General features: G+C 42.4%; 1 protein-coding gene across 1 annotated transcript in view; it reads left to right on the top strand.

Annotated features, from left to right (window-relative positions):
* Positions 1-20,629, top strand: part of LOC115157217 (GREB1-like protein) — an 83,077-nt gene that overhangs the window by 17,871 nt on the left and 44,577 nt on the right. The window contains exon 2 of the mRNA XM_029705283.1: positions 19,249-19,408. Within this exon, the coding sequence (XP_029561143.1) occupies positions 19,252-19,408 (157 nt within the window). The 5' untranslated portion in view covers positions 19,249-19,251. The remainder of the gene's footprint in view (positions 1-19,248; positions 19,409-20,629) is intronic.

Consider the following 20,629-nt stretch of genomic DNA (forward strand, 5'->3'; position numbering starts at 1 on the left):
TGCAGTAAATGAGGTTAGATTTTATAACAGTTCCTTGGAGGGGGATTGATTGAGTTTGTCAACAACGCCTGAAATGAAAGCAGAAATTTGTGTTTTTGAAAATAGAACACTAAGTGAAACTGTAGTAGGGTATTTTTTCACAATAACATAGCTAAACTGATAGCAAAAAGGTCAAGTCTGGTATTTTGCTTAGGACATTTTGACCATGTGCATTTAAATTAATTTTGTAATCTTCATTATTGTTTAGATTTAGCTGCCTAGAATGCATTTTTTTGTGTTTTGCAAAGAAATTATACCAACATTATATACAGTCCTGGCCAAAAGTTTTGAGAATGACACAAATTAAATTTTTCACAAAGTCTGCTGCAATTTGCATATACTCCAGAATGTTATGAAGAGTGATCAGATGAATTGCAATTAATTGCAAAGTCCCTCTTTGCCATACAAATGAACTGAATCCCAAAAAAACATTTCCACTGCATTTCAGCCCTGCCACAAAAGGACCAGCTGACATCATGTCGGTGATTCTCTTGTTTACACAGGTGTGAGTGTTGACGAGGACAAGGCTGGAGATCACTCTGTCATGCTGATTGAGTTCGAATAACAGACTGGAAGCTTCAAAAGGAGGGTGGTGCTTGGAATCATTGTTCTTCCTCTGTCAATCATGGTTACTTGCAAGGAAACATGTGCCGTCATTATTGCTTTGCACAAAAAGGGCTTCAAAGGCAAGGATATTGCTGCCAGTAAGGTTGCACCTAAATTTATCGGATCATCAAGAACTTCAAGGAGAGCTGTTCAATTGTTGTGAAGAAGGCTTCAGGGCGCCCAAGAAAGTCCAGCAAGCGCCAGGACCGTCTCCTAAAGTTTATTCAACTGCGGGATCGGGGCACCACCAGTACAGAACTTGCTGGGGAATGGCAGCAAGCAGGTGTGAGTGCATCTGCATGCACAGTGAGGCAAAGACTTTTGGAGGATGGCCTGGTGTCGAGAAGGGCAGCAAAGAAACCATTTCTCTCCAGGAAAAGCATCGGGGACAGACTGATATTCTGCAAAAGGTACATGGATTGGACTGCTGAGGACTGGGGTAAAGTCATTTTCTCTGATGAATCCCCTTTCTGATTGTTTGGGGCATCCGGAAAAAAGCTTGTCCGGAGAAAACAAGGTGAGCGCTACCATCAGTCCTGTGTCATGCCAACAGTAAAGCATCCTGAGACCATTCATGTGTGGGGTTGATTCTCAGCCAAGGAAGTGGGCTCACTCACAATTTTGCCTAAGAACACAGCCATGAATAAAGAATGGTACCAACACATCCTCCGAGAACAACTTCTCCCAACCATCCAGGAACAGTTTGGTGACAAACAATGCCTTTTCCAGCATGATGGAGCACCTTGCCATAAGGCAAAAGTGATAACTAAGTGGCTCAGGGAACAAAACATCAATATTTTGGGTCCATGGCCAGGAAACTCCCCAGACCTTAATCCCATTGAGAACTTGTGGTCAATCCTCAACAGGCGGGTGGACAAACAAAAACCCACAAATTCTGACAAACTCCAAACATTGATTATGCAAGAATGGGCTGCCATCAGTCAGGATGTGGCCCAGAAGTTAATTGACAGCATGCCAGGGTGGATTGCAGAGGTCTTGGAGAAGAAGGGGATGGGGGGAGGGGATCAGACTCTTTGCATCAACTTCATGTAATTGTCAATAAAAGCCTTTGACACTTTTGAAATGCTTGTAGTTATACTTCAGTATTCCATAGTAACTTCTGACAAAAATATCTAAAGACACTGAAGCAGCAAACTTTGTGGAAATTAATATTTGTGTCATTCTCAAAACTTTTGGCCAAAACTGTACTCATCAGAATCAGAACCAGAAACGGACTTTTCACGTAGAGCTGACAAAATCTCCTCCCGTTTTTCAACTCTTTGTTTCAGTTTGTACAGCATCTATATCATCCTAATAGCGGCTGTTTAGGCAAGCCTTTCCTAATAAATTATGCCAACCTTTGTCTGCTGTGGCTGAGGTTGGAATTTAGTTGAAGGTTAAATGTCTTGCCCTTAAACTCATCCTCCACTGGGTCAGTCAGAGCAGAGTGTGCAGGGCAGGCTGGGAGGCAAGGTCAGCGCTCCAATCAACCTACTGCCAGAACAAAGGCTGGGCTGTGCCCCTAATGAATTTCCCCCCAGTCCCACAGTGTCCCTCAGACCCACAGGCCACAGCTTTACTCTGCATTGCCCTCAGACCTTCTCAGCCACTCTGAGCCCTTCTCCCCTTTCACATGCTCTCCCCCATCCCCTAATTTAGAAATGACTTTTATAACTGGACAGTAAACTTCCAGCTGCTTAATAATGATGATGACTTCTTCATCTGCCCAAATGCTCCTTTTGACCATCTCCCTAGCCCCCCTCAACTCCCCCCAGCCACTACTTCAAACCAGGCCTAAAACCCTGGTACATCCACTTTTATAGTGCCCACTGACTAATCCACCCCACCAGCCCCCTGGCACTTCTTCCACTCTCCTGGCCTGGCCTAGTTGAGGTCTTTTTTTCTCGCTCTGTGCTCTCCCCTTTTTTTGCACTGCTGCTACTCGCTGTTTATTATCTATGCATAGTTACTTTACCCCTACCTCCATGTACATATTACCTCAATTACCTCGACTAACCTGTACCCCCGCACATTACTTTTTAAAACTTTTGTTTATTTAGTAATTTTTTTTTTTACTCTTATTTTTCTTAAACCTTTAGATCCACCTCCCACACATGCGGTGACCTCACCTGGTTTAAATGATGTTTCTAGAGACAATATCTCTCTCATCGTCACTCAATGCATAGGTTTACCTCCACTGTATTCACATCCTACCATACCTTTGTCTGTACATTATGCCTTGAATCTATTCTACCGTGCCCAGAAACCTGCTCCTTTTACTCTCTGTTCCGAACGTACTAGACGACCAGTTCTTATAGCCTTTAGCCGTACCCTTATCCTACTCCTCCTCTGTTCCTCTAGTGATGTAGAGGTTAATCCAGGCCCTGCAGCCCCCAGCACCACTCCCATTCCCCAGGTGCTCTCATTTGTTGACTTCTGTAACCGTAAAAGCCTTGGTTTCATGCATGTTAACATTAGAAGCCTCCTCCCTAAGTTTGTTTTATTCACTGCTTTAGCTCACTCTGCCAACCCGGATGTCCTAGCCGTGTCTGAATCCTGGCTTAGGAAGACCACCAAAGACCCTGAAATGTCCATCCCTAACTATAACATTTTCCGGCAAGATAGAACTGCCAAAGGGGGCAGAGTTGCAGTCTACTGTAGAGATAGCCTGCAGAGTTCTGTCTTACTATCCAGGTCTGTGCCCAAACAATTTGAGCTTCTACTTTTAAAAATCTACCTTTCCAGAAACAAGTCTCTCACCGTTGCCACTTGCGATAGACCACCTTCTGCCCCCAGCTGTGCCCTGGACACCATATGTGAATTGATTGCCCCCCATCTATCTTCAGAGCTCATGCTGTTATGTGACCTAAACTGGGACATGCTTAACACCCTGGCCATCCTACAATCTAAGCTTGATGACCTCAATCTCACACAAATTATCAATGAACCTACCAGGTACAACCCCAAATCTGTAACCACGGGCACCCTCATAAAAATCATCCTGACCAACCTGCCCTCCAAATACACCTCTACTGTCTTCAACCAGGATCTCAGCAATCACTGCCTCATTGCCTGCGTCTGTAATCGGTCTGCGGTAAAACGACAACCCCTCATCACTGTCAAATGCTAATCGACCTGGCCTGGGTATCCTGGAAGGATTTTGGCCTCACTCTGACAGTAGAGCATGCCTGGTTATTTAAAAAAAATGCTTTCCTCACCATCTTACATAAGCATGCCCCATTCAAAAAATGTAGAACCAGGAACAGATACAGCCCTTGGTTCACTCCAGACCTGACTGCCCTTGACCAGCACAAAAACATCCTGTGGCGTACTGCATTAGCATTGAATAGCCCCCGCGATATGCAACTTTTCAGGGAAGTTAGGAACCATTATACACAGGCAGTTAGGAAAGCAAAGGTTAGCTTTTTCAAACAGAAATTTGCATCCTGTAGCACAAACTCCAAAAAGTTCTGGGACACTTTAAAGTCCATGGAGAATAAGAGCACCTCTTCCCAGCTGCCCACTGCACTGAGGCTAGGAAACAGTTACCACCGATAAATCCATGATTATTGAGAATTCCAATAAGTATTTTTCTATGGCTGGCCATGCTTTCCACCTGGCTACCCCTACCCCAATCAACAGCCCTGCACCCCCCACAGCAACTTGCCCAAGCCTCTCCCATTTCTCTTTCACCCAGATCCAGAAAGCTGATGTTCTGAAAGAGCTGCAAAATCTGGACCGCTACAAATCAGCCGGGCTAGACAATCTGGACCCTCTTTCTAAAATTATCAGCTGAAATTGTTGCAACCCCTATTACTAGCCTGTTCAACCTCTCTTTCGTATCATCTGAGATCCACAAAGATTGGAAAGCTGCTGCGGTCATCCCCCTCTTCAAAGATGGAGACACTCTAGAACCAAACTGCTACAGACCTATATCTATCCTACCCTGCCTTTCTAAGGTATTCGAAAGCCAAGTGAACAAACAAATCACCGACCATTTCGAATCCCACCGTACCTTCTCCGATATGCAATCTGGTTTCAGAGCTGGTCATGGGTGCACCTCAGCCACGCTCAAGGTCCTAAATGATATCATAACTGCCATCGATAAGAGACATTACTGTGCAGCTGTATTCATCGACCTGGCCAAGGCTTTCGACCCTGTCAATCACCACATTCTTATCGACAGACTCAACAGCCTTGGTTTCTCAAATGACTGCCTCACCTGGTTCAATAAACTACTTCTCAAATAGAGTTCAGTGTGTCAAATCGGAGGGCCTGTTGTCCAGCCTCTGACAGTCTCTGTGGGGGTGCCACAGGGTTCAATTCTCTGGCCGACTCTCTTCTCTGAATACATCAACGATGTCACTCTTGCTGCTGGTGATTCTCTGATCCACCTCTACGCAAACGACACCATTTTTTATACTTCTGGCCCTTCTTTGGACACTGTGTTAACTAACCTCCAGACGAGCTTCAATGCCATACAACTCTCCTTCCGTGGCCTCCAACTGCTCTTAAATGCAAGTAAAACTAAATGCATGGTCTTCAACCGATCGCTGCCCACACCTGCCCGCCCGTCCAGCATCACTACTCTGGACGGTTCTGACTTGTGGACAACTACAAATACCTAGGTGTCTGGTTAGACTGTAAACTCTCCTTCCAGACTCACATTAAGCCTCTTCAATTCAAAATTAAATCTAGAATCGGCTTCCTATTTCGCAACAAAGTATCCTTCACTCATGCTGCCAAACATACCCTCGTAAAACTGACTATCCTACCCATCCTTGACTTCGGCGATGTCATTTACAAAATTGCCTCTGACACTCTACTCAGCAAATTGGATGCAGTCTATCACAGTGCCATCCATTTTGTCACCAAAGCCCCATATACTACCCACCACTGCGACCTGTATCCTCTCGTTGGCTGGCCCTCACTTCATATTCGTCGCCAAACCCACTGGCTCCAGGTCATCTATAAGTCTTTTCTAGGTAAAGCCCCGCCTTATCTCAGCTCACTGGTCACCATAGCAGCACCCACCCGTATCACGCGTTCCAGCAGGTATATTTCACTGGTCACCCCCAAAGACAATTCCTACTTTCGCCGCCTTTCCTTCTAGTTCTCTGCTGCCAATGACTGGAACGAATTGCAAAAATCACTGAAGCTGGAGACTTATATCTCCCTCACTAACTTTAAGCACCAGCTGTCAGAGCAGTTCACAAATCACTGCACCTGTACATAGCCCATCTGTAAATAGCCCATACAACTACCTCATCCCCATACTGTTATTTATTTATTTATTTTGCTCCTTTGCACCCCAGTATCTCTACTTGCGCACTCTTCTTCTGCACATCTATCACTCCAGTGTTTTTTTGCTATATTGTAATTATTTCGCCACTATGGCCTATTTATTGCCTTACCTCCCTTATCCTACCTCATTTGCACACACTGTATATAGACTTTTTTCTATTGAATTATTGACTGCATGTTTGTTTATTCCATGTGTAGCTCTATGTTGTTGTTTGTGTCGCACTGCTTTGCTTTATCTTGGCCAGGTTGCAGTTGTAAATGAGAACTTGTTCTCAACCAGCCTACCTGGTTAAATAAACAGGAGCCCCTGTTTGGCTAACGTCATAGTTTATAGCTGTCTCACACACTGCCTGCGACCCACTATAACCATTGGTGAGGAGGTGAGAAGAGCTATGCGGCTAGATTAAACCAACTGTTGAGTAGATCTGCAGTAATGAACTGAAGACTCACGTCAGTCAGTCAATCACACTGTTTGCCTGTCTATGCAAAGATGACATTGAAAGAATGACTGTCACGTCCTGACCAGTATAAGGGTTAATTGTTGTTGTAGTTTGGTCAGGATGTGGCAGAGGGTATTTGTTGTATGTGGTTCGGGGTGGGGGTTTTGGTAGAAGGGCATTTGATTTATGTATTCCGGGGTTTTTGGGCACTGTGTCATATTCATGTATTTCTATGTTTTGTCTAGTGAATCTGTTTCTATGTTTAGTTAATTGGGGTTGGGACTCTCAATTGAAGGCAGGTGTTGTCTCTTTGCCTTTGATTGAGAGTCCTATATATTAGGGTGTGTTTGGGTTTGTATTTTGTGGGAGACTGTTTCTTGTTTTGCCTGTTTCTTGTTTAGCGTGAGTAAGCCTTTCAAGACTGTTTCGTTGATCGTGAGTTCGTTATTTTGGTCTTCACTTCGTTATTTTAATAAACGTAAAGATGAGCATCCACATTCCTGCTGCATTTTGGTCCTCCTTTCCCAATGACAACCGTGACAATGACAGTTAAACAAAATGACCGTTATCAACATAATCTGACTTAAAGATGCACTATGCAGAAATCGCTCTGCCATTTCCTGATGGCAAAAATTCTAATAGTTCTCCTAATTTTAGTTTATATGATAAAACAAGCAAGTATAGTGTAGAGAATCATTGTACTATCTAAATCTGTGCGAAAAATATTTTCCATAACCATAACTATTGTATTTTCAGCTGTTTGAAGCTGGTGTAAAAACTGAAACTAAAATAGGCAAAAACGAAACTTAAGAACGGGAAGCATAGAAAAAGCAGACAGAAAATATCTACCACATCTTATACTTGCGAGAATGACAGATCTATAACATACTTTTCTATGTGAATTTGGTCGGGTCACCCAAAAAGTGACATATTGCAGCTTTAATGTTTCATCTGTCTGTTTATTTATGTTTTCAGCATGACAGAATTATATTATGAATCGATATTCAGAATCCAATATTTTAGTAAAATAATGTGAAGATCATTATGAATGGCTCACTGACAGGCTTACTCAGGCATTTCTTTTTCTAACAATGGACTATTGAAGGTTGCAGGTGAAGCAGACAGAGGCAGATGTCATACTGAATATATTGTATATCTCTTTTGATGTTCTTTTAAGTCTCCCCAATATTCAAATCAGATATTGAGAATTATAAGTTTGTCATTCACACATCTAAATATCAATGTTAGAAAAAGTATGAAAACGGTCAGTGCTTGGTATGGAGTGAAGTGTCTCTTCTTTAGTGTCAATTAACTGTGTGTTGACTTTTCTTAGTTTGCATGAGAAATTCTCAGTAAGTTTACTTAAACAGAGAAATTCATTACTTAGTTTAGAAAACAACAAGACCCAGACAAAAGGGACTACAGGGTTGTTGGGAAAATGTTGTAGTAAACAAAGTAATACTTAAAGTCTTTATATAGCATAAACCTATGTCATACTCTATAAATGCTGCATAAACATACAGTGCATTGAAAGTATTCAGACCACTTGACTTTTTCCACATTTTGTTACGTTATAGCCTTATTCTAAAATTGATGAAATAGTTTTTTTCCTCATCAATCTACACACAATACCCCATAATGACAAAGCGAAAAAGAAAAAAGAAGCCAATTTATACACCCCCCCCCCCCCCCCCCCCCCCCCCCCCGGATATATCATATTTACATAAGTATTCAGACCCTTTACTCAGTGTTGAAGCACCTTTGGCAGCGTTTACAGCCTTGTGACTTCTTGGGTATGACGCTACAAGCTTGGCACACTTGTATTTGGGGTTTCTCTCATTCTTCTCTGCAGATCCTCTCAAGCTCTGTCAGGTTGGATGGGGAGCTATTTTCAGGTCTCTCCAGAGATGTTAGATCAGGTTCAAGTATGGGCTTTGGCTGGGCCCCTTAAGGACATTCAGAGACTTGTCCTGATGCCACTCCTGCGTTGTCTTGGTGTGTGCTTAGGGTTGTTGTCCTGTTGGAAAGTGAACCATTTGCCCCCAGCGAAGCAGGTTTTCATCAAGGGTCTCTCTGTACTTTTCTCTGTTAATCTTTCACCCGATCCTGACTAGTCTCCCAGTGCCTGCCGCTGAACTTTTTTTTTTGGTACCCTTCTCCAGATCTGTGCCTCCACACAATCCTCTCGGAGCTCTACGGACAGTTCCTTCGACCTCATGGCCTTTCCAAATCATGTCCAATCAATTGAATTTACCACAGGTGGACTCCAATCAAGTTGTAGACACAAACTGATCATCCTTGAGATGTTTCTACAACTTGATTGGACATGATTTGGAAAGGCACATACCTGTCTATATCAGGTCCCACAGTTGACAGTGCATGTCAGAGCAAAAACCAAGCCATGAGGTTGAAGGAATTGTCCGTAGAGCTCCGAGACAGGATTGTGTCGAGGCACAGATTTTTGGGAAGGGTGGCAAAACATTTCTGCAGCATTGCAGATCCCCAAGAACACAGTGGCCTCCATCATTCTTAAATGGAAGAAGATTGGAACCACCAAGACTCTTCCTAGAGCTGGCCGCCCAGCCAAACTGAGCAATCGGGGGAGAAGGGCCTTGGTCAGGGAGGAGACCAAGAACCCAATGGTCACTCTGACAGAGCTCTAGAGTTCCTCTGTGAAAATTGGGAGAACCTTCCAGAAGGACAACCCTCTCTGCAGCACTCCACCAATCAGGCCTTTATGTTCGTGGCCAGATGGAAACAAGATTCTCTGGTCTGATGAAACTAAGATTGAACTCCTTAGCATGAATGCCAAGCGTCACATCTGGAGGAAACCTTGTACCATCCCTACGGTGAAGCATGATGATGGCAGCATCATGCTGTGGGGATGTTTTTCAGCGGCAGGGACTGGGAGACTAGTCAGCATTGAGGTAAAGATGAACAGAGCAAAGTAAAGAGAGATCCTTGATGAAAATCTGCTCCAGAGCGCTCAGAACCTCAGACTGGGGCAAGGGTTTACCGTCCAACAGGACAATGAAACTAAGCACACAGCCAAGACAACACAGGAGTGGCTTCGGGACAAGTATCTAAATGTCCTTGAGTGGCTCAGCCAGAGCTGTCATATCAAATAATGACATGTAGCTAGCTTGGTAACGTAGCTAGCTAGCTAACTACAGTTGAAGTCAGAAGTTTACATACACTTAGGTTGGTGTCATTATAACTCATTTTTCAACCACTCCACAAATTTCTTGTTAACAAACTATAGTTTGGCAAGTCGGTAAGACATCAACTTTGTGCATGACATAAGTAATTTTTCCAACAATTGTTTACAGCCAGATTGTTTCACTTATAATTCACTGTATCACAATTCCAGTGGGTCAGAAGTTTACATACACTAAGTTGACTGTGCCTTTAAACAGCTTGGATAATTCCAGAAAATGATGTCATGGCTTTAGAAGCTTCTGATAGGCTAATAGACATAATTTGAGTCAATTGGAGGTGTACCTGTGGATGTATTTCAAGGTCTACCTTCAAACTCAGTGCATTTCAAAAGACCTCAGAAAAAAAATTGTAGACCTCCACAAGTCTGGTTTGTCCTTGGGAGCAATTTCCAAACGCCTGAAGGAACCACGTTCATCTGTACAAACAATAGTATGCAAGTATAAACACCATGGGACCATGCAGCCGTCATACCGCTCAGGAAGGAGATGCGTTCTGTCCCCTAGAGATGAATGTACTTTGGTGCGAAAATACACTGACTTTGTTGCCCTTAAGCCATTTTGCCACAACTTTGGAAGTATGCTTGGGGTCATTATCCATTTGGAAGACCCATTTGCGACCAAGCTTTAACTTCCTGACTGATGTCTTGAGATGTTGCTTCAATATATCCACATTATTTTCCTCCCTCATGATGCCATCTATTTTGTGAAGTGCACCAGTCCCTCCTGCAGCAAAGCACCCCCACAACATGATGCTGCCACCGCCGTGCTTCACGGTTGGGTCAGTGTTCTTTGGCTTGCAAGCCTTCCCCTTTTTACTCCAAACATAACGATGATCATTATGGCCAAACAGTTCTATTTTTGTTTCATCAGACCAGAGGACATTTCTCCAAAAAGTACGATCTTTATCCCCATATGCAGTTGCAAACCGTAGTCTGTCTTTTTTATGACGGTTTTAGAGCAGTGGCTTCTTCCTTCCTGAGCGGCCTTTCAGGTTATGTTGATATAGGACTTGTTTTACTGTGGATATAAATACTTTTGTACCTGTTTCCTCCAGCATCTTCACAAGGTCCTTTGGTGTTGTTCTGGGATTGATTTGCACTTTTCACACCAAAGTACTTTCATCTCTAGGAGACAGAACGCGTCTCCTTCCTGAGCGGTATGACGACTGCGTGGTCCCATGGTGTTTATACTTGCGTACTATTGTTTGTACAGATGAACGTGGTACCTTCAGGTGTTTGGAAATTGCTCCCAAGGATGAACCAGACTTGTGGAGGTCTACCATTTTTTTCTGAGGTCTTGGCTGATTTCTTTTGATTTTCCCATGATGTCAAGCAAAGAGGCACTGAGTTTGAAGGTAGGCCTTGAAATACATCCACAGGTACACCTCCAATTGACTCAAATGATGTCAATTAGCCTATCAGAAGCTTCTAAAGCCATGACATAATTTTCTGGAATTTTCCAAGCTGTTTAAAGGCACAGTCAACTTAGTGTATGTAAACTTCTGACCCACTGGAATTGTGATACAGTGAATTATAAGTGAAACAATCTGTCTGTAAACAAATGTTGGAAAAATTACTTGTCATGCACAAAGTTGATGTCCTAACCAAATTGCCAAAACTATAGTTTATTAACAATACATTTCTGGACTGGTTGAAAAACAAGTTTTAATGACTCCAACCTTAGTGTATGTAAACTTCCGACTTCAACTGTACAGCAGGAAGTTCGATTTCATAATGTGAAACCCTTAAACTGACTTTACAATGTTGCAGTGTTGTCTTTGACGAAAAGGTTCCAGGAGTGACAGAGTGGGTCAAAAACAGGTTGTGAACAAGAAGGTGATGTAAAACCCTCTCTATCCTCCATTTGTCCCTCTATTGTCAGGAGTGTAACATCATAATGCAGATGAAGGAAGAAACAAAAGATGGATTGGAATGGCGTGGAGAAAGCATAGAGCAGGAGGGAGGGAGAGAGAGAGAAAGAAGACAGGACGTGGTGGGAGCAAGGGGAAGCTCACAGTGCTCTTGGAGTTAAATATCAAACATTTCTTAAGATTTAAATCCTTTTCGCTCTAAAATAGGAGCTCTGTTTCACATCGTATATTTTACAGTGATTAAGCTATTTCACATGTATGCAGCTTGTTTCCAAGTTAAGCAGGGTACGTAGAGGTAGTCATTTAGATGGCAGATTTAGACATCCATTACCCCTCATCTACCAGGAGGAGTCACTGTACATGCAGAAATCTTTGGACTGTGGCTTCTCATTTTATTTCAATATACCTCTTTATTTAGATTGATAGCATGACATTGAAACTATGATGTTGATTCAAACATACTATTTTACTACCAACATTGATACAAGGTCAAATAAAATATATCTAATCAAATCTAAAATTCTACATAATTTCAACCACCCAATATACACTACCATTGAAAAGTTTGGAGTCACTTAGAAATGTCCTTCTTTTTGAAAGAAAAGCAGAGGCCCATTATCAGCAACCATCCCTCCTGTGTTCCAATGGTACGTTGTGTTAGCTAATCCAAGTTTCTCATTTTAAAAGGCTAATTAATCATTAGAAAATCCTTTTGCAATTATGTTAGCACAGTTGAAAACTGTTGTTCTGATTAAAGAAGCAATAAAACTGGCCTTCTTTAGAATAGTTGAGTATCTGGAGCATCAGCATTTGTGGGTTTGATTATAGACTCAAAATGGTGTGTCCTACTCCCTTCACAGAACAGCGCAAACTGTCTCTAACCAGAATAGAAAGAGGAGTGGGAGGCCCCGGTGCACAACTGAGCAAGAGGACAAGTACATTAGAGGGTCTAGTTTGAGAAACAGACGCCTCACAAGTCCTCAACAGGCAGCTTCATTAAATAGTACCCGCAAAACACCAGTCTCAATGTCAACAGTGAAGAGGCGACTCCGAGATGCTGGCCTTCTAGGCAGAGTTCCTCTGTCCAGTGTCTGTGTTCTTTTGGCCATCTTAATCTTTTCTTTTTATTGGTCAGTCTGAGATATGGCTTTTTTTTTGCATCCCGAAGTCACCTCTTCACTGTTGACGTTGATACTGGTGTTTTGCAGGTACTATTTAATGAAGCTGCCAGTTGAGGACTTGTGAGGCATCTGGAAAGTGAGTGAAAGAGGCAAAGTCTGAATGGGGAAATATCTGTGAGAGGAAGGAGGGTCTTGTTCATTAGGGCACACTGTAACGAGCATTTCTTATTGGACAAGTTTAGATGGAACCTCCCTCAGTCAAATTCAGACAATTTTCTTCAATTTCATGCCTAATGAACATGACCCATGTTTTCTCTGCTATGGTCTCCTGGAATCTGCAAACTTGTAAGAGGGCCAGAGCTTAATTCTGACCTGGGGTCAGATTCTTGCAATATGGCCATTATGACCACCCAGGATCAAGAATTTGAGGAAGAATTGGAGACCTGTTTTCTGGTCAGCTTCCAGTTGTTTCAGAGAAAATCTATATCTCAGTTACTTCAAATCTCCAAACAGGATTCTATTTCTAAAAACACAGATCAGACGCAGATCAGACACTGTTCCATTATCCATCAAACGTGATTACATCAACAGAAACCACACCTGAAACCACCCCTGACCCGGACCAACTCACTCTCTCTATCTCGCTTCCGCTCCAGCCACATCCATTAGGCCACCTCAGGCCACCACAATGGCTTTGCTGTGTGAGGTCACCACAATGGCTTTGCTGTGTGAGGTCACCACAATGGCTTTGCTGTGTGAGGTCACCACAATGGCTTTGCTGTGTGAGGTCACCACAATGGCTTTGCTGTGTGAGGTCACCACAATGGCTTTGCTGTGTGAGGTCACCACAATGGCTTTGCTGTGTGAGGTCACCACAATGGCTTTGCTGTGTGAGGTCACCACTATGGCTTTGCTGTGTGAGGTCACCACTATGGCTTCACTGTGTGAGGTCACCACTATGGCTTCGCTGTTTGAGGTTAATGACAAATCTGTTCTCTGCTGTTCTGGGCTCTGGGATTGACCTGGAAGACGTCTGGAGCACCTCTTAGCCCTTTCACCAGGCTCCGCCACCTCTTTAAACAGTTCCCTCTCTGTCTCTTTCTACCTTCCTCCATCCATCCATCAGCAGAGGGAGAAATACTGTAGCTTCTTTATGTTAATCTGCGTATCTTTGTCAAAGAACAATCAAGCACCACACTTAGGCTCTTTTCACATTGACGAGACTTAAGGAGATTCTAGCGAGGTATTGATTCTGGAGAGACATTACTGTAATGTAAACTTGCACATTTCATACGTCCGCGGTGCGAGCCTTCCTCGAGAGTGACACCCCCCAAGTAGGGCTGTTTAAATAGAATTGTCTCGTTGAGCCCAACACTCCTACGGTAAAAATTGTAAGAGCAGAGCAATGTTTTTGAAACAGCTAAAATATATAGACATTTCCTTATGGGGCAGCAGGTAGCCTAGTGGTTAGAGTGTTGGGCCAGTACCCGAAAGTTTGCTGGATCTAATCCCCGAGCTGACAAGGTAAAAATCTGTCGTTCTGCCCCTGAACAAGGCAGTTAATCCACTGTTCCCCGGTAGGCTGTCATTGTAAATAAAAATGTGTTCTTAACTGACTTGCCTAGTTAAATAAAGGTCTTTTTTTTTAAGAAATAGATTTAAGACTTGTTTTATTGAGTTTTAACTGAAATCACAGTAACAGACTTACATTCTGAAATTGTCACCATAGCTTTAGAGGGGCAATCTGTAGTTGTTAGATGCATTTTTTGCGTAAATTATATGTACCCTTTGATTCTTGAAGAACATAACTTATGAGCTTAGTTAAATTGTCGTACCCTATCAGAACTCAAAATATAAGCTTGTTTTATAAACAATGTACTTGTAAACAAACACTGTATAGCCTCAAACATGGTTAAAACAATAATCTGGATATATGGATGGTCAGTCCTTGCATCCATAGCTCTGTATATGAATTTGAGAGTGGTTACATTTCTCCAGGCCCATCCCTCAGCTTTTTTGCTGAAACAGTGGGAGGGAGGACGTTTTGTTATTGTTTGGCTGGCTGCACTGAGAGTTAGTGCTATCCGGTATCCTTGGGAAGTCCCTACCCTTAAACCCCAACCTTAACCCCTACCCTTACTCTAACCCTAACCATAACCCTTGCCTAACCCTAAACTTAACTGTTTAAAATGTCAACTTCAATGCGGTGATGTCAGAGTTGGACGTCCCAAGGATCTCAGATAGCGAAGACCTGCACTGAGCAGCTGTTGTCAACTCGCAGTTAATTACCCACGTTTTCAGTTGTAATTTGCTTTTACCACATGTAATGATTTGCATGATATTGATCAAAATGAAGCCTGGGTTGTTGTAAGGTAGGCCTACTGTACCTTTTCATATGAGAGGGATAGCTACTAGCTAATCATACATTTTTGATAGTGGTTTATTTGTCAAAGTGATCTCCTGATTTAGTTAAGATTGTTTGGTTGTATTTCATAATTGTTACCTTAGCCAAGTGGTATTGGCAATTCACTTGCAAATTAAATTAGCTGGATTGGATGCAACTCTGTTTTTTTTACCAAATAAATGTATGCAAGTTGTTTAGTTACAGTATGTTTAAATTGAATTTGTTTCCAAATTTTGGAGGTACTATAGATATTATATGTAGGCTTGTAGCATTCCCGTGAATGTTTTTTATATTGTAATACAAGGTTTTGTTTTGGAATTGTTTTCTGAAGGCCATTCTTAAATTGCTTGACATGGTCAAAATCAATATTGCTGGTATTGTATTAGTCAAAAAACACAAATAATCTTGTCCCTAAAAAGAACTGTCGCACAGATGCCTCTTCCACACCACAAATAACGTAATTGTTAGAGTCCTAGCTGTTCCTAAACAGCCTTCAACCTGTGGCTTGACTTGACTTGGCTGTTAATGGCTGCGTTTATACAACACTACAGTAACACCAGCCCAAGGACAAAGGTAGGGAGGGGTTCAGGCCAAGACCATACGTAGGTGCCAAAAAATGGGACTTTCTTTTCAGTCCTTTGTAAACCCTGCAAATGAATGGCTCAAATCAAAGTTTATTTGTCACGTGCGCTGAATACAACCTTACAGTGAAATGCTTACTTACAGGCCCTAACCAACAGTGCAATTTTTAAGTAAAATAGGTATTAGGTAAACAATAGATAAGTAAAGAAATAAAAGAAACTGTAAAATGACAGTGAAAATAACAATAGCGAGGCTATATACAGGTGGTACCGGTACAGAGTCTATGGGCTGGGGCACCGGTTAGTCAGGCTAATTGAGGTAGTATGTACATGTAGGTATAGTTAAAGTGACTATGCATAGATTGTAAACGGAGAGTAGCAGCAGCATTAAAGAGGGGTTGGTGGGTGGCGGGACACAATGCAAATAGTCCGGGTAGCCATTTCATTACCTGTTCAGGAGTCTTATGGCTTGGGGGTAAAAGCTGTTGAGAACCTTTTGGTCCTAGACTTGGCGATCCGGTACTGCTTGTCATGCAGTAGCAGAGAGAACAGTCTATGACTGGGGTGGCTTGGGTTGTTGACAATTTTTAGGGCTTTCCTCTGACACCGCCTGGTATAGAGGTCCTGGATGGCAGGCAGCTTAGCCCAAGTGATGTACTGGGCCATACGCACTACCCTCTGTAGTGCCTTGCGGTTGGAGGCCGAGTAGTTGCCATACCAGGCAGTGATGCAACCAGTCAGGATGCTCTTGATGTTGCAGCTGTAGAACCTTTTGAGGATCTGAGGACTCATGCCAAATCTTTTCAGTCTCCTGAGGGGGAATAGGTTTTGTCGTGCCCTCTTCACGACTGTCTTGGTGTGTTTGGACCATTCTAGTTTGTTGGTGATGTGGACACCAAGGAACTTAAAGCTCTCAACCTGCTCCACTACACCGTCGATGAGAATGGGGGCGTGCTCAGTCCAGAAAAATGAGATTAATTTTACCCTCATACTACCAACATGTTTTACATACATGGATTACCAACTGGGGTCATTTTGAAACTAATGAAAAAAGCAACAATCATAAAAAAATATCAACATAATTCTTTTCAAAACATCATTAGACATGTAAATAATGTTAGCGGAAATACAAATAAAAAAAACAGACTGTTATATCAGCAAACTGACTGTTAAATTGCATATTCTGTAAAACAAAAATATGAATTGTTCTCTTAAATAATGTACCGCTATTTTCTAAAGTACAATCCACATTAGTACTTAAAAGCTGATTTACCATCATTTGATTGTAGTATAATTTAGTTTTTAGAATTTTGAAGTCAATTTTAATGTTTTCTTATTTATGTGGTACAACTGCCTTTTAAATGGCCGGTACACCAACATTTTAAATATACTTAGTTTTATTGACAAAAAAGGAATTCACCCATTGATCCTGAGAGACAATGACCAATAATATGGCTTAGATTTCTTTAGTTACTTACCCCACAGCCAGCATTAGCATCACTGCTAGGGGAACAATGGGAGGTAGGGCCAATGGCAGGATGCTTCAAAAAGCATTCCCAAATCCTCAGGCACTTCAAACCAAATGTTATAGCAACCCAAATACCATAACAAGTTGCACATATAGAATATTGGAGGATATTATAGGAATGCTGGTATTTATATAACAATTCCCGTAGAATAGCTTTTTTTCGGAGAATACAGTACTCTGTGTACATTTAGAGGGTATCTGGTTTCTGTAACACAGTTCTACCAAGTATTCATATCACTGACAGACTTTTATCAGCTGTTTTAACTGCAGCTAAGCATATATGTAAGGTAATTTACATTTTGTACACCTTCAATCCAAGTTCTAACCAGTTCTAACCAATTCTAACCATAAGGTGCTCCATCTCTGCAGGTGATCTGTCTATCTGGTCCAAATCACTGGTACATGTCCCCCTCCACCCTCTGAGGATATGTGTAACTTAATATTATGTCTTCAGAGAAACCTGGATTTAAATAAATATTTATTGAGATTTGCGCTAGAATAACTACTTTTCAAAGAATACACACCAGTACAGCTCTCTGTGTAGATTTAGAGTGAATTCTGTTTTGCAGTTATATCAACTATGTCAACCAGTGGAAGACTTTGTGTACCATTGGCTGATTTTTATGTGCACAAAATAAGGTAATTTTGGTTTTGTACACAGTTATACGATGCATGGTATAGAAAAGGACAATCTTAAGCAAGTACATGAAATAGCTGTCTATCTGGTCAAAATCATTGATACAGGTCCCCCTCCACCCTCTGGTGGTATGAATAACTTAGATTCAAATAAAGGTCCTTTCTATCAAATTACTATAGGCGGAAATGACGTGTTTTGGGATTTGCATCAGTCCATCATGATACAGAATCACTAAACAATTATTTATATTTGTTAAGAACAAGTTGATTGACAAAGTCATGAAAAATGTGAAGAATTGAATAAACCGTCTTGGGCTATGATCCAAAATATTCCTCTGGTGTCAAAATTACCCCAGTTGGTAGTATGAAGGTAAAGGAGAGTTATTTAGTAGGATAGGCTATATCAGGGTATATCAGGTTACTTGGCAATTTTCCTTGCTTGAGACCCCTGGCCCTGCAGTGGTCCCTGTTTTATTTGAACAAGGGCTTTTCACTAAGCTTACCACCTTTCTCCTTACACTCTATCAGGGCGATCAGGCCACATGTGCCTCCGTCTGTGTCACGACTGTTTGTAGAGAAGGACCAAGGCGCAGCGTGAGTATCGTTCCACATCTTTATTAATATGTGAAACTATGCAAGACCTACAATAAACTATAAACAAACCGTGACGACAGCGGTGCAGCATGCACTAACTCAAAATAAGATCCCACAAACAACAGGTGGGAAAAGGCTGCCTAAATATGATCCCCAATCAGAGACAACGATAGACAGCTGCCTCTGATTGAGAACCATATCAGGCCAACATAGAAATACAACATCTAGATAACCCACCCTAGTCACACCCTGACCTAACCAAAAATAGAGAATAAAAAGATCTAAGGTCAGGGCGTGACAGTCTGTCTAGCTGCTACCTGCTGCCCAACCCCAGGCCCACACAGCTGGCCTCGGCAGATGTCCGAAGAGTGGACCAGGGGAGGGGGCAACAGGGAACAGGGCCAGGGCAGGGCAGGCAGAGAGACAGACAGAGGGAGTGAAAAATAGTGACAGAAGGAGAGATCGAAAGAGAGGGAATGAGAGAGACAAAAACAGAAAAAATATGAAAAAGAGACAGAGGGGAAAAAAGGGAAAGAGTGTGAGATCGTGTGTATGCATGCTTAGATGCATCTTCCTGTGTGAGACTAAGTTCATCCTAGCATCTGTATGGACAAGTATCCTATGTAGATTGGATTTTTACCCGTGGAGGCTGGTGGGAGGAGCTATAGGAAGATGGGTTTACTGTAATGGCTGGAATGTAATTTATGGAACCGAGTCAAAGTAGTTTCCATATGTTTGTTGTGTTTGATACCATTCCTTTATTCCATTCCAGCAATTAGCCGTCCTCTTATAGCTCCTCCCACCAGCCTCCTCTGATTCTACTCTCTTACTTATTGACGTGAATGGAGCTGAGCCTGGAGTGGATAACTGTGCCTTTGTTGATGTTATACCCTTCTTCTCATTCCAGATAATGGGGAATTCATATGCAGGGCAGCTGAAATCTGCTCGCTTCGAAGAGGCCCTCCACAACTCTATCAAGGCCTCCCTATGCTCCGGCAGTGGAGACCCACAGCCCATCTTCACTCAGCTATACCTGGAGCCTGTCCATTATCCTGGCAACATGGAGGGTCTGTCTGTCTGTCTGTCTGTCTGTCTGTCTGTCTGTCTGTCTGTCTGTCTGTGTCTCTGTGTCCTCATCTAGATCGCTATATATAGAAACAGAACAAAACACTAGCTATAGCTAGCTGCCTCTTTCATTTAGTGGATCATAGTTAACAGAAACACATTGAAACTGAAACTGCCATCTCTGATCATGTTTAATTATGCTGATGTTGACCAGCTGAATGGCACTTGAGAATGAGTCGCTCAATTATACCCATACAGCAAGTTCATGTCATCTCATTAATTTATACTTAACAAAAATATAAACGCAATATGTAAAGTGTGGGTCCAATGTTTCATGAGCTGAAATGAAAGATCCCAGAAATGTTCCATATGCACAAAAAGCTTATTTCTCTCAAATGTTGTGGACAAATTCGTTTACATCGCTGTTAAAGAGCATTTCTCCTTTGCCAAGATAATCCATCCACCTGATCGTTACACAAGTGCACCTTGTGCTGGGAACAATAAAATGTCCCTCTAAAATGTGTAGTTTTGACTGCAGGGATATCCACCAGAGCTGTTGCATGAGAATTGAATGTTTATCTCTCTACCATAAGCCACCTCTAACGTTGTTTTAGAAAATTTGGCAGTACGTCCAACCAACCTCACAACTGCAGACCACGTGTAACCACGCCAGCCCAGGACCTCCACATCCGGCTTCTTCACCTGCGGCATCGTCTGAGACCAGCCACCCAGACAGCTGATGAAACTGTGGGTTTGCACAACCGAAGAATTTCCACACAAACTGTCAGAAACCGGCTTAGGGAAGCTCATCTCCGTGCTTGTCATCCTCACCAGGGTCTTGACCTGGCTGCAGTTCGGCATCGTAACCGACTTCAGTGGGCGAATGCTCACCTTCGCTGGAGAAGTGTGCGCTTTACGGATTAATCCTGTTTTCAACTGTACCGAGCAGTTGACAGACAGCGTGTATGTCAGCGTTGTGAACATGGTGACGGAGGAGTTATGGTATGGGCAGGCATAAGCTACGGACAATGAACACAATTGCATTTTATCGATGGCAATTTCCGTGAAGAGATCCTAAGGCCTATTGTCATGCCATTCATCCGCCATCACCACGTTTCAGCATGATAATACACAGCCCCATGTCGCAAGGATCTGTACACAATTCCTGGAACCTTGAAATGTCCCAGGTCTTCCATTGCCTGCATACTCACCAAACATGTCAC

This window comes from Salmo trutta, chromosome 21 (assembly GCF_901001165.1).
Source record: "Salmo trutta chromosome 21, fSalTru1.1, whole genome shotgun sequence".
NCBI lineage: Eukaryota > Metazoa > Chordata > Actinopteri > Salmoniformes > Salmonidae > Salmo > Salmo trutta.